This window comes from Pristis pectinata, chromosome 8 (genome assembly GCF_009764475.1).
Source record: "Pristis pectinata isolate sPriPec2 chromosome 8, sPriPec2.1.pri, whole genome shotgun sequence".
In the NCBI taxonomy this organism is placed as follows: Eukaryota; Metazoa; Chordata; class Chondrichthyes; order Rhinopristiformes; family Pristidae; genus Pristis; species Pristis pectinata.
Genome location: NC_067412.1, coordinates 2,034,338 through 2,048,930, shown reverse-complemented (window position 1 = coordinate 2,048,930; position 14,593 = coordinate 2,034,338). Strand labels below are relative to the sequence as shown.

The following is a 14,593-nucleotide window of genomic DNA, read 5'->3' as shown; positions in this document are numbered from 1 at the left end:
TGCTGGAGGAACTCAGCAGGCCAGGCAGCATCCGTGGAGAAAAGCAGGCGGTCAATGTTTCGGGTCGGGACCCTTCTTCAGGACTGAAGATAGGAAAAAGGGGAAGCCCAATATTCATAGAATATAGAACAATACAACACAATACAGACCCTCTGGCCCACAATGTTGTGCCGACCTTTAAATCTCACCTAAGACTACCTAACCATCCCCCCCCCCCCCTCCCACATATCCCTCCATTATTTATAAAATAAATTCCTCCATATGCTTATTTAGTAATCTCTTGAATTTGACCAATGTACCTGCCTCCACCACCGCCCCAGGCAGCGCATTCCATGCCCCAACCCCTCTCTGGGTAAAAAACCTTCCTCTGATATCTCCCTTGAACTTCCCACCCATTACTTTAAAGCCATGCCCTCTTGTATTGAGCATCAGTGCCCTGGGAAAGAGGCACTGGCTGTCCACTCTATCTATTCCTCTTAATATTTTGTATATCTCTATCACGTCTCATCCTCCTCCTCTCCAAAGAGTAAAGCCCTAGCTCCCTTAGTCTCTCCTCATAATGCATACTCTCTAAACCCGGCAGCATCCTGGTAAATCTCCTCTGCACCCTTTCCACAAATTCCCCTCCTATATATTGGGCTTCCCCATTTCCTATCTTCAGTCCTGAAGAAGGGTCCTGACCCGAAACATTGACCACCTGCTTTTCTCCACGGATGCTGCCTGGCCTGCTGAGTTCCTCCAGCATCATCATGTTTTACATTTCTATCAAGTCACCTCTATCCTGGGTTGCTCCAAAGAGAAAAACCCCAGCTCACTCAACCTTTCCTCATAGGAAATGTTCTCTAATCCAGGCAGCATCCTTGTAAATCTCCTGTGCACCCTCTCCAAAGCTTCCACATCCTTCCTATAATGAGGCAACTGGAACTGAACCATAGAACCGTAGGACAATACAGCACAATACAGGCCCTTCGGCCCACCATATTGTGCCGACCTTCAAACCACTCTTAAGACTATCTAACCCCTTCCTCCCACATATCCCTCTATCTTAAATTCCTCCATATGCTTATCTAACAATCTCTTGAACTTGCCCAACATATCAGCCTCCACCACCACCCCAGGCAGTGCATTCTATGCACCAACCACTCTCTGGGTGAAAAACCTCCCTCTGACATCTCCTTTGAACTTCCCACCCATTACCTTAAAGCCATGCCCTCTTGTATTGAGCATTGGTGCCCTGGGAAATAGGCACTGGCTGTCCACTCTATCTATTCCTCTTAATATTTTGTACACCTCTATCATGTCTCCCCCTCATCCTCCTCCTCTCCAATGAGTAAAGCTCTAGCTCCTTTAGTCTCTCCTCATAATGCATACTCTCTAATCCAGGCAGCCTCCTGGTAAATCTCTTCTGCACCCTCTCCAAGGCCTCCACATCCTTCCTATAATGAGGCGACCAGAACTGAACACAATACTCCAAGTGTGGTCTAACCAGAGTCTTATAGAGCTGCAACATTACCTTGCAGCTCTTAATCTCAATCCCCTGACTAACGAAGGCCAGAAACTGTACACCTACTTAACCACCCTACCAACTTGCGTGGCAACTTTGAGAGATCTATGGACTTGGAACCCAAGGTCCCTCTGTTCCTCCACACTGCTAAGAATCCTGCCATTAACCTTGTACTCCACCTTCAATTTCAATCTTCCAAAGTGCATCACTTCACACTTCTCTGGATTGAACTCCATCTGCCACTTCTCCGCCCAGCTCTGCATCCTGTCTGTCCCGTTGTAACCTACAACGACCTTCTACACTATCCACAACACCTCCAACCTTCATGCCATCTGCAAACTTACTAACCTATCCCTCCAATTCCTCATCTGGGTCATTTAATATGAAGCTGCAGAAAGTAGTGGACTCCGCCCAATACATCACAGGCACGTCCCTCCCCACCATCGGAAGTACCTACAGGAGGCACTGCCTCAAGGCGGCAACATCCATCATCAAAGATCCCCACCATCCAGGCCATGACATCTTCTTACAGCTCCCATCGGGCAGGAGGTACAGAATTCTGAAGTCCTACACCACCAGGTTCAAGAACAGCTACTTCCCTCCAACCATTTGGTTCTTGAACCAACCGGCACAACCCTAATCACTACCTCAGTACAGCAACACTGTGACCACTCTGATCACTTTGCACTAAAATGGACTTTGTTTTTTTTCTAATTATGTTCTTTCTTGTAAAAAATAGTGTTCAATTTATGCTTATGTTTTTCTTGTGAATGCTGCTTATCTGATGCTATGTGCCTGTGATGTTGCAGCAAGTGGGTTTATCATTGCACCCATGGACTCGTGCAGATGACAATAAGCTTGACTTTTAACGTCTTACTCTGGATCCTGAGACAGAGGCCCCGATTCCAGACCCCTCCAGCCAGAGCAAACATCCTCCCTGCAGCAACCCGTCAAGTCCAGCATGGTTTTGGTTGTTTCGCTGAGATCTGGTCAGTCCAGTCTCTCAACCAACAACCGCCCTGCCGTCCTACATGAGAAGCACCAATCCTTTGCTCGGAGCAGCAGCACCTCACCTGCCAAGGCTTTCTGCTGAGTCAGGTCCCACACTTTGGCCACATTTCCTGCTCCACTTGCTAACACCGCATCTGCAGAAGGGTGAAAGAGCACGCACTCCACCCGCGTGGCCTCTGGTCCCAGTGTGACGTTCTGCGTGCCCGAGATCTGCTCTACAGACTCCGGTATCCGCCACAGCTTCACCTGGTCAATGGAAACATTTAACGTTAAACACAAGACTTTGCTGCAGTCTTGAACCCACTGATTTCCAGAGCACAGAGCCTGCCTGACGCCCAGCCCTCCCACCATTCTATCCCAGCTGGAACCCAAACTACACCCCAAGGAGCTCCCATTAGCTCCCGACGTTTCTGCCTCCCTCCCTCATGGGACACCCTGCACGGCACCTTACCGTCGTATCGGCCGAACATGTTGCTAGCAACGCGTCGTCAAATGGAGAGAAATCAAAATCGGTCACCAGATCTGCAAGTGGAAAGGACACAGTCAGTACCACCAGGAACACTGCCGACTGTACCAACAGCTCACACCGCACCGGACCACCACCGACTATACCAACAGCTCACACTGCACAGGAACACCTCCGACTGTACCAACAGCTCACACCACACCGGAACACCACCAACTGTGCCTGCACCGCACAGGAACACCGCCGACTGTGCCCACACTGCACCAGAACACCGCCGACTGTGCCCACACTGCACCAGAACACCGCCGACTGTGCCCACAGCTCACACCGCACCGGAACACCACCGACTGTGCCAACAGCTCACACCGCACCGGAACACCAACTGTGCCCGCACCACACAGGAACACCATCAACAGTACTAACAGCTCACACCGCACTGGAACACCACCGACTGTGCCCGCACTGCACCAGAAAACCACTGACTGTGCCTGCACCGCACAGGAACACCACCGACTGTACTAACAGCTCACACCGCACGGGAGCACCATCAACTGTGCCCACACTGCACCAGAACACCATCGACTGTACCAACAGTTCATATTGCACCAGAGCACCACCACGACTGTGCCCACACCGCACAGGAACACCACCAACTGTGCCCACACCAGAACACCACTGTGCCAACAGCTCATACCGCACTGGAACACCACCAACTGTACCCGCACAGGAACACCAACAGTGCCTGCACCACACAGGACCACCACCGGTCAGTACCCACCATACCAACAACCACCAGACTAACAGACACAACCAGCACCCCCACCTTCCTGTCACCTCACATCTGGGCTAAAGATGAATGGTTATATGCCATCTGCCGTAGTTAGTCAGCAAGTTCATTGGTTTTGCATCTTGCAGCTACCAGCCCGACCCCATCAGGAACGTTCTGGCAAGGTATACAGACCAGCTCTGAAGTGGTGTACACAGGATGGACACACGTCTCAATGTGCTCCTTCACAGATGGTCCCACAGAGTCAAGGATGAGGGTTGAGATGGTGAATAACAGAGGAACATTGGAAGTTGGAGCAGGAGTTGGCCATCCAGCCCCTCAAGCTTGCTCCACCTCAATGTCATTTTCCCTCACTCTCCTCTATCCCAAGATTACCTCAATGTTCAGAAATCCGATCACTGTGATGTGGAAACTCGGACCGTAGCTCCTCAGCTCCCTGGGGGAGCGAATGCCCAATGTTCACCACCCACAAATGAAGACATTTTTCACCCCAGCCCCTTACTCTGAGACAATGATCACTGGTCCAGGGGAAACATCTTCCCTGTGTTCAGCCTGTCAAATCCACATATGATTTTGCAAGTTTCATGAGGTGCCTTCTCATTCTTCTAACCTCTGTGGAGAACACACCACCTGTCCACTCAGCACCTCCCAGCCATCTCTGGAACCAGCTTGGTGAATCTTCACTACTCTTCCTCTATGCATTTTAAGATGAGGAGAACAAAGTACTGATTAGTCAGGATCGTATCTAACAGCAGTCAGACTTCACCACCTTGTAATCAAATCCTCTCGTAATAAAGGCCAACAAATTCTCCCCGAGGCCAGTGTGAAACTCTCAGGCTCCAGCACAAGATCTTCAGCAGGATGGACAGGTAGCAAGGTTGTGCCCAACTTCTTCATGTTCCCTCATGTAGACGGGCAAAAAGGTCAGCATGAACAGGGGGGTCTGTTTCGGTGCCGTCAACTTACAAGTTGGGGAGCAGCTCTTTGACCAACCGGAAGAGGTGATGGAGAAAAACCCTGGCAATGACTTTCACTGTGGCAGATGCCTGGGAGGTCCCCTATGCGGTTACTGCAATCAGACGTAAATCTTCTTGAAGAAAGTGACTGTCACGGTGTCTGAGGACCTCTGCGTAGCCTCCTCTTCCTTGGCACAGGAGAAGATGAGGTGTATTTACAATTGAAGCTCCTCTCCACCGGGTTGGAGAACTTTTACGGTGCGCAGTCTGCTCCCAAGGCCTTGTCGTTTTCAGTTGGTATTTGGCCTTTTTGCCATCTCGCCAACGTGGGAGTGAGCCAGAACCGGATGATTTGGGTGGGACTGAGTCCGGCCTGATCATGTGAAGGACAACGTCTCAGTAGAGGAGTTGTTTGAAGTGGTCCTTCAGCAGGAAATGATCGTCTTTGATAAGCTCATTTTTCTTTCATTTTGCACATTTGGGCCATAGATAATTGTGACAGGGTTAAAGAATCAGCGCAGGTCATTTCACCGCGGGGCGCCGGGCCTCCACGGTCACTGCCACATGCCGGACCTCCACAGTTGCCACAGGGTGCTGGATCTCCACGGTCACCAGGCCTCCATGATTGCCTTGGGGGGTGGGGGGGGGGGGGGCAGGAGGGGTGCTGGATCTCCACGGTTACTGCAGCATGCTGGATCTCGATGGTTGCTGCGGGACGCCACGGTTGCCGGGCCTCCAATGCTCTTTCCACCACCATCAGTTCTGCAGTCACTGGTTTTTTTGCTGGACCTTGGCCTTCAGGTCCATGCAGAGCTATTTCTTTACCCAAGGAGTGGTGGAGTTTCCAGTCCAGGAGCACTTGCCTCTGCAGTTCATTAGATCCTGATCATTCTCATCCACCCTGTCCTGGTCCTTTCTGATGAAGAATCCAAGAGTGCCTTTGCAGGTGTGTTTATGGTGGCCTTCAGGGCAGTCCAAGCTCCCTGCTGGTTAAGTACAGTGCAGAACACCTGGAAACAAGAGAAGCTACCTGCCCAGCCTGACACACAGAGTGAATACTGGATCCCATACCAGCAACTCACACCGAGCTCTCCAATTACCTGCGTGACAAGGAAGTTCTGACACCTGCTGCTTATCCCGGGATCCATTTTCCAGCGACAAAATTCCAAGAGTCCCACCTCCTGCATGAAACCACAGAGTGCGTTAGAAACAGCTGCTCAGAAGAGGGGATAAATTACTGACTCCCAGTATACCACCGCAGAGACCGGGAGAGGGATCATGATCTAATAGAAACATTTAACCAGCTAAGCTCAAATTAATGTAACTGGTAACATTTGCCCATATGTTTTTCATCTAATCTCTAATTACTCATTTCCTGTAATGCTCATCACTTTCTACCCTCCCTTCCCTGGTCCTCTTCGTGCTGAGAATTAACCTCTCCCCTGCCACACTATGGGTATAACCTCCCAGTAGACAAGATCCACCAATACCAGCGGTAATGAGGTGCCCCCATCCCAAGGAACCAACTATTCTGTGAGAGCCACAAGATATCTTTATTAGTCACATGTACATTGAAACACAGTGAAATGCATCTTTTGCGTAGAGTGTTCTGGGGGCAGCCCACAAGTGTCACCACGTTTCCGGCGCCAATATAGCATGCCCACAACTTCCTAACCCGTACGTCTTTGGAATGTGGGAGGAAACTGGAACACCCGGAGGAAACCCACGCAGACACAAGGAGGACGTACAAACTCCTGATAGGCAGTGGCCGGATTTGAACCTGGGTCGCTGGCGCTGTAAAGCAATATGCTAACCACTACACTACCGTGTCTGTAGCTGTAGCCAGGTGTAGAGCAGGGAAACAGGATCACATGGCAGCGCAGTGGTGCAGCCATTAGTGCTGCTGCTGCCTCACAGCTCCAGGGAACGGGACCTGGGTTCAATCCTGACCTCCGGTGCCGTCTGTGGAGTTTGCACGTTCTCCCTGTGATCACGTGGGTTCCCCCCCACCCCCTCCCCCCCCAACCCCCGAGTGTTCCAGATTCCTCCCACATCCCAGTGACGTGTGGGTTGGTTATTTATCCCTAGTACAAGGCATACAAGGTATTTACCCCTAGTACAAGGGGTCACAAAAGAATGAAAGGGGAACGAATGGGTGTGTGAGTGAGAATAGGCTGCAGGGGGAATGGGACTGATGGGATTGCCCTGCTGAGAGCAGGCATGCACCCAATGAACTGAATGGCCTCATTTTGTGTTGTGATAAGTAACAAGTCTCTGTATTTTGCCACCTTTGTTCCATATTCTCTTCACATCTCCACCCAACAAAACCCACCACTTTCACAGGCTTGAAATATAATTTGACCCCCCAGCCTTTGCAGCTCTTTGGAAAGGGAGGGTTCAACGTTCCCGTGATCCTGCGTGGAAGAATGTGCTTCCTGATTTCACTCTTAAATAGCCTGACTGCGAGATAGTGACCTGGAAATCAGGCTGACGTCTCCCTCCAACAACACACTGCCACCTGGCAGGGAGCGGGAACAGTGGTGAGGTTACTGGGAAGTTACCCAGAGGCCTGTACCACCGATCCGGAGACAAAGAGTTCAAATCCCACCATGGAAACTGAGGAATTTAATTATTTAGATTAAACTGGAGGTACAGAAGCCCTAAGTCCCACACCACCAGGTTCAAGAGCAGCTACTTCCCTTCAACCATTCGGTTCTTGAACCAACCAGCACAACTCTAATCACTACAGGTTAACAACACTATGATCACCTTGCACCAAAATGGACTTTGTTTCTTTTGTTTTAATTGTGTTCTTGCTTGTAAAATTTGTGCAGAATTTATGGTTATGTTTATCTTGTGAATGCTGCTTACCTGATGCTATGTGCCTGTGACGCTACTGCAAGTAAGTTTTGCATTGCACCTGTGCATTCAAACTCGACTTTGAATAAAAAGCTAGTTCAATAACAGTCACCTGGAAACCCATCTGGCTCACTAACATCTATTGGAGGAGAATTGTCCGCCTTACCCAGTCTAGCCTGGACTCTGAACTGCCCTTTGAACTGCTCAGCGAGCCATTGATAAATACTGGTGACACATGAATAAACAAATAAGTAAAAGCCCCAAGCAAGATAAACGAATTTCCCGGACGCAGAATCTGCTGTGACCAGCTGCAAAATCTAGCAGGAAACGGTTTCTCCCCATCGGCAGTCCACCTTGAGTAAAGTGGTCATTCACCTGGGCTGTTTGCGTTGAAAGCAATGAAGGCACAGCTCGATTTAATGTGGTTTCCATAGGAGACAGCAGACCCTGTTCTAATGTTACTGATCCAGTCCTGTGGAGGCAGAAAGACAGGGTTACCATGCTGGGCATCAAAGATAAACATCTCGAAATCGTACAGTTGTACAAACCCCCTCTCTCCCGATATAGACCTCTCACAGCCTCAGCACCATTTAATGGCAGTCACACCTCAGGTTACCAGTCACGTGTAATCCCTGCACTGCATTCTCTCTCTCTCCTCCCTCCCTCCCTCCAGGCTTTTGAGGCTGGTCTACTGAGGCAGGTTGGATAGCAGACAGCAAGGAATACTCTTTGACCTCCAGGCCCAAACATCTCCATGGAGCCTGAATGTATGCACCCTAACCCCACCTGACACTGGAGCTACTCAGGTGTCTCTTTCACACTCTCTCTCATGTGCACACACACAGTTTGCTCAGTAGTCATGATCACCTTGTTCTTTGTGGGATCTTGCTGTGCACTGCTTGACTGCCACCTTCCCGACATCACAAGAGTGACTGCACTTTCATTGATGTGCACAGCTTTGGATGTCCAGTGGACACACAGGAGACTGCAGATGCTGGAATCCGGAGCAAATAAACAAACTGCTGGAAGAACTCTGCAGGCCGAGCAGCATCTGTGGGAGGAAAGGGGTGTTCAATGCTTCAGGGTGAAACCCTTGAACAGTCCCAAAACATCAACCATCCCCTTGCCTCCACAGATGTCACTTCACCCACTGACTTCTTCCAGCAGTTTTTTTTTGTTTTGGTTGTCCAAGGATTGTGAAAGGAACAATGGAAATTAAATCTTTTCTCCCAGAGAGCTCCCAGTCATGCCCTGGAACATTTGACATCCCTGAGAGGCCGGTACCTCCAACAGTGCGGCAATCCTTCTGTAGTGCCCTGCATTACGTCCGAACCCTCTGGGATGGCAATTGAACTCACAACCTTCTAACTCAAAGCTGAAGCTACAGATGTCAGAGAAGTGAAACAGACCAGGTCCACAAACACATTGATTGAACAACTAGACCCAAAGATTGCTTTGTAGAACACCTGCTCAGTCTACAAGGGCAACTGGGAGGTACTTTCCTTGTCTCTATGATAAAATATGATGTTGGTTATGACAGAGCTGTGTTCCAAGTGCTTTGTTAGGAGGATGACTCCATTGGAGTTAAACTTCCTTACACCTGTTCAGTCTGCAGAGGTTCTCAGTTGCCTGTTGCTTTAACTTTCCGCCCCACTATTGGTCTGGACTCTGCTTTGGGCTCCTACACTGTTCCAACAATGACCAACACAAGCTCGAGGAGCAGCACCTCATCTCCCATCGAGGTCTAGGAATTAATTTAAAAATTCCACCTTTTCCCTCTCTCCTTTTCCACAGATGTGGCTGCTCCTTACTGTTTCGATTTGCTTCCTTCTTTCACTTCTGTCTCCAGTTGCTGTTTTTTTTGTTAGGAATTGTTACCTTGGCAAGTTTGATCTGCACCGTTTCACTGACTCCTGTTCTCTCCACTCCTCCCTCTCTGCAACTTAAACACGCTCATCTTCTCACTTTCCCAGCTCCAATGAAGGGGTTTGACCTGAAACATCAAATGTTTCTCTCCAAGGATCATTTGTGTTTGCTTGTAAACTTTAAACTACAAATGCAATTTCTTTCTTCCAATAGATTGCTGAGCCAAGATAACGTTTTGTTATCTATTTCACTTGGTTCAAAGAACCATCAATCCTTTATTTGCTGATCTATGCAATCCTCAGATTCCTATCGATTCCTTCAGCTCCCACATAGCTGGAGTCGAGCAAAATCCACAACTGGGAAGAGAGATGAGGGTTCCGACCACCAGACCAGACAACAGAGAGAAGTGCCCACATACTCAGTGCCTTGAATCTCTTTTATATTATTACAAAAGACCAAACCATAAACTATTACAACTCCTATCTGTTTAAGGAATCTGCTGTTCCAAAGCAGTAATTAAAAAGACAACTTTCCATTAATCTAACTTCATGGAGTCCTGAACACAAAGGTTATTGAGTCAGAGGCTTTGTTCTTCTAAGCAAGTGACTGGATTGGCTGGAACAACCTCAGAAATGCAGTCATCAGTTAACTGATCTCATCTTCAAAGCTGCTTTTTGCACTTGTGATTGACACTTCTCTGTACCAATAGCCTTCAAGATCACTGATAGGTTTTCATTTACAATTTTTCTTATCTCACAACTCTAACAAGCGCCATTTTGTAATCATTACAGCAGGGATCTGTTCTGGCACCCCTGCTCTTTGTGATTTTTATAACTTGGATGAGGATGTGGAAGGGTGGGTTGGTAAGTTTGCTGATGACACGAAGGTTGGTGATGTTGTGGATAGTGTAGAAGGTTGCTGTAGATTACAACAGGACATTGATAGGATGCAGAGCTGGGCTGAGAAGTGGCAGATGTAGTTCAACCCAGATAAGTGTGAAGTGATACACTTTGGAAGATCGAGTTTGAAGGCAGAATACAAGGTTAACGGCAGGACTCTTAGCTGTGTGGAGGAACAGAGGGATCTTGGGGTCCATGTCCATAGATCCCCCAAGGTTGCCACGCAGGTCGATAGGGTTGTTAAGAAGGCATATGGTGTGCTGCCCTTCATTAGTTGGGGTACTGAATTCAAGAGCCACCAGGTAATGTTGCAGCTCTACAGAACTCTGGTCAGACCACACTTGGTGTATTGTGTTCAGTTCTGGTCGCCTCATTATAAGAAGGATGTGGAAGCTTTAGAGAGGGTGCAGAGGAGATTTACCAGGATGCTACCTAGACTGGAGAGCATGTCTTATGATAGGTTGACTGAGCTAGGGCTTTTCTCTTTGGAGAGAAGGAGGATGAGAGGTGACTTGATAGAGGTGTACAAGATGATAAGAGGCATAGATCGAGTGGACAGTCAGAGACTTTTTCCCCACAGCAAAAATGGCTAACATGAGGGAGCATAATTTTAAGGTGATTGGAGGAAGGTATACGGGGGACGTCAGAGGCAAGTTTTTATTTAAAAACACAGTGGGTGCATGGAACACACTGTCAGCAGAGGTTGTGGGGGCAGATACATTAGGGACATTTAATAGACTCTTAGATAGCCACATGAATGATAGGGAAATGGAGGGCCATGTTGGAGGGAAAGGTGAGATAGATCTTAGAGCAGGATAAAATGTCAGCACAACATCATGGGCTGAAGGGCCTGTACTGTGCTGTAATGCTCTATGTTCTACTGCTATGGGTTATTCTCAACTAACCCATAAACAACTCACTGTGCACTTTCTAAGTCCTTGCCTGTTATGATTGGAGGGTGGGGTTTATTCAGCCTTCACTCCTGTTGTCCATTACAATGTTATCTCCTTGGCCTGGAACAGCTGATTCTTTTGCAGAGCAATGCCAAGATTGCAAGATCATCACATTCCTAACAGTCAGTGTTACTTTGCAAGATCCCAGTCAAACATGCCTGTTCTGAGACAGTGGAATCACACTCAAACACAGCACCATCAATACCCACCTATTTTAGTGCAAAGTAGTCATGGTGTTGCTAAACTCTAGTGATTAGGGTTGTGAAGGTTGGTTCAAGAACCGAATGGTTGAAGAGAAGTAGCTGTTCCTGAACCTGGTGGTGTGGGACTTCAAGTTTCTGTACCTCCTGCATGACGGGAGCTGTGAGAAGATGGCATGGCCCAGATGGTGGGGATCTTTGATGTTGCCTTCTTGAGGCAGCACCTCATGTAGATACTACTGATGGTGGGGAAGGATGTGCCCGTGATGTATTGGGCTGAGTCCACTAATCTCTGCAGCTTCTTACGTTCCTGAACATTCGAATTGCCATACTAGACCGTGACGCAAACCAGTCAGGATATTTTCAACAGTATGTCAATCAAAGCACAGCGTAATCCCACAACAGCAAACTGATAATGACGACTGCCCCCACCACCAAGTGAAGAACTTTCTCATCTCAGGCCTAAACGGTTGATGTTTTATATTGAGATGTTTTATAATGGTTCTAGACTCTCCACTTTAAGGAAAAAGTCACAACTGTACAAGTTTCAATGTTGTATAAGTCTATGACTAAGTGTTTACTTTGTCAATCTCTCTCACAACTTACCTGCTATCACCTCTCATTCTGCTGAACTCCAGGGATGCTGTGGGATGTTGACAAGTCTGGGCAGAGTGTCTGGCAGGCAATGTGATCCCACTGAAAACTGAGCCATGCCTCAGCAGTTACAGCTTCCACACCTCCATACAACTTGGGCAGAAATTCTAGGCCAACACGCCAGTGCAGTACTGAGGGAGTTGCTGCACTGTAGGTTTTATAGTCATGGCTTCAACAAGTCACTCAGGTACAGCTACAGGATCCCTTGGCACTATTCTGAAGAGCAGGAGAGTGCCCTAGAGTCACCCAAGAGAATAGTGATTGTTTGCGATTCTCTACCCTCGAGGACCGTGGAGGCTGTCACTGAGATCAACAAATTTGTGGATATCAAAGAAAGCAAGGGATAAAGGGATAGTGCAGAAAAATAGCATTGCAGTAGGCACTAATGCCACAGCTACTGGAGCCACTGCCTCATAGCACCGGTCACCTTAGTTCAATCCTGACGTCCAGTGCTCTCTGTGTGGAGTTTGCAAGTTCTCACTGTGGCCAAATGGGATTCCCCCAGAAGCTCCCGTTTCCTCCCACATCCCAAGGAGATGCAAGCTGGTACATCAACTGGCCGTGGTGAATCATCCCTGGCGTCATGGGCGAGTGGTAGAATCTCAAAGGAATTGGTGAGGATGTGGGGAGGATAAAAATCACATCAGTGTAAGTGGGTGCTTGATGGTCAGTGCAGTGGGCTTGTTTCCATGCTGTAAGGCCTCTATAAACTAGCATAGTCCTGATCATGAGGAACAGCAGAGCAGCTTCAAAGGGCCAAATGGCCTTCTCCTGCCCCCATTTTCTATATTCTTATGTAGGTTATCAAATTTACCTCAGATTAAGATAGTGTAGGAATGCATTTTTTTCCACCAACTGCCCTCATTCTATTCCTTAACTCACGTTCGTTTTTAATGTCTTCAAGTAACATCCTCGTCGCTGCCCTTCCTGTCAGGGTTTTGCCTGTGCAAGCACAGATTCTCTCTAACTTCTTGTCATGTGGTGACAGTTTCCTCCGCTGCTCAGTACCGTTTCTGCTGCAAGTCGGGGTGACAAGCCGCTGCAAAAAGCTGCCACTTCCTCTTCTGTCAAAGGCAGGGGAAGGAAATTGCAGCATTTTCACTGAACAGTGGTTGAGTGGGAGGGGGCTGGTTTTATCTTCGCCTCTTCACCTCAAAAGCAAATTTTAAAAATCCTGTTCCAACCTGCAGCTCAGAGACACAAAAGGAATTCCAGTTTTCTGACAGTACCAGCAGTCCATTCAAAGAAGGACGTTCATTTCTATGGCACCTGTCGAAACAACAGTGAAGCACAAAACGCTTTGCAGCCACCGGCGTGCAGCAGCCTGTGCACGGCAAGATCCCACAGCGATTATAACGGCAAAGCCACCTGCTCTGAGGGGCGTCGCCGAACCTCGGCGCCAGGACACCGGGCCAAAGGACGGGGGCGGCTCCCCCGACCGAGTCGCGCCCCCTCAGCGGAGGCCCGGCCTCCGGGGCGAGCAGGGGCGGTGAGGGAGCTGCCGCCCCGCCCGGCCCGGCCCGGCCCGCCCTCCTCACACCCTCATCCCCGCCGGAATCAACGTGTCCCCCGGCCCCGAGCACTCACCCCTCGGGCCGGCAGCCGCGGCACCGCGTTCTTGTACTTGGACGCCCTGAAGCGACTCATGGCGCCGCCGCCGCAGCCACTCGGTCAGCCCGGGGCGGGGAGGAGCTCGGCGAGCGACGGGGGCGGCCTGCGATCTGCGCCGCTCCCGCGGAGCTCGGCTGCCGCCTGCGCGCTCCCCGCCTGTCAATCACAGGAGGGGGCGGGGGCGGTGGTGTGAGCGGGGCCTGCTGGAGCGAATGAGGTGAGCGTGTGGGCGGGGCTTATGATGCAAGTGCGGGCAATGTGATGGGTGGGGCTTAGAATAACACGGGCGGAGTCAGGTGGACAGTGGGCGTGGCTTGTGGCAACGGAGTGGGCGTGGCTTGTGGCAATGATTAGATATTTCAGCCCTGAATTTTGGCCTTAAAAATCAGCAAAACTGTAGCTGCTGGAAGTCTGAAATAAAAACAAGTTGCTGGAAACTCTCGGGAAGAGGCGCAATTAATGCTTCAGGTCTGGAACTACCTGACCTGCCAAGTGTTTCCATCATTTTGTTGTTTCCACTGCACCTTTCAATCCCTCACCATTTACAAAAAAGTATGTCTTTTTTCTGCCAAACTGGTTGTCCTCGCATTTTTCCACATTGTGCTCTGCCTCCTCACATGTACTTGGCCTGACAATATTCCCAGCACCTTTCTGCATCCTCCATACAGCCCAAACTGTCACATTCACTTTGTATCACTGGGAAACATTGTGCTTGAAACCAGAAAATACAGGAAATACACAGCTGGTCAGGCAGCAACTGTGGAGGAAGAAACTGTTAATGTTTCAGGTCAATGACCTTTAATTAGCCTTTTCTGTTTTTTTAAATT

At 49.2% G+C, this 14,593-nt stretch overlaps 1 protein-coding gene across 3 annotated transcripts in view; it reads right to left on the bottom strand.

Moving 5' to 3' along the window:
- coro7 (coronin 7) overlaps window positions 1-13,919 on the bottom strand; it is a 114,228-nt gene extending 100,309 nt beyond the window's left edge. For 2 of the 3 annotated variants that reach the window (XM_052021168.1, XM_052021169.1), the window contains exons 1-5: window positions 13,743-13,919; window positions 7,959-8,055; window positions 5,825-5,905; window positions 2,967-3,037; window positions 2,578-2,761 (exon numbers count right to left, since the gene is read on the bottom strand). In XM_052021168.1, the coding sequence (XP_051877128.1) occupies window positions 2,578-2,761; window positions 2,967-3,037; window positions 5,825-5,905; window positions 7,959-8,055; window positions 13,743-13,802 (493 nt within the window). In that variant the 5' untranslated portion in view covers window positions 13,803-13,919. Of the gene's footprint in view, window positions 1-2,577; window positions 2,762-2,966; window positions 3,038-5,824; window positions 5,906-7,958; window positions 8,056-8,450; window positions 8,585-13,742 lie in introns of those variants that run through there. The other variant, XM_052021170.1, reaches the window with a different exon arrangement.
- Window positions 13,920-14,593: the final 674 nt, after the last annotated feature.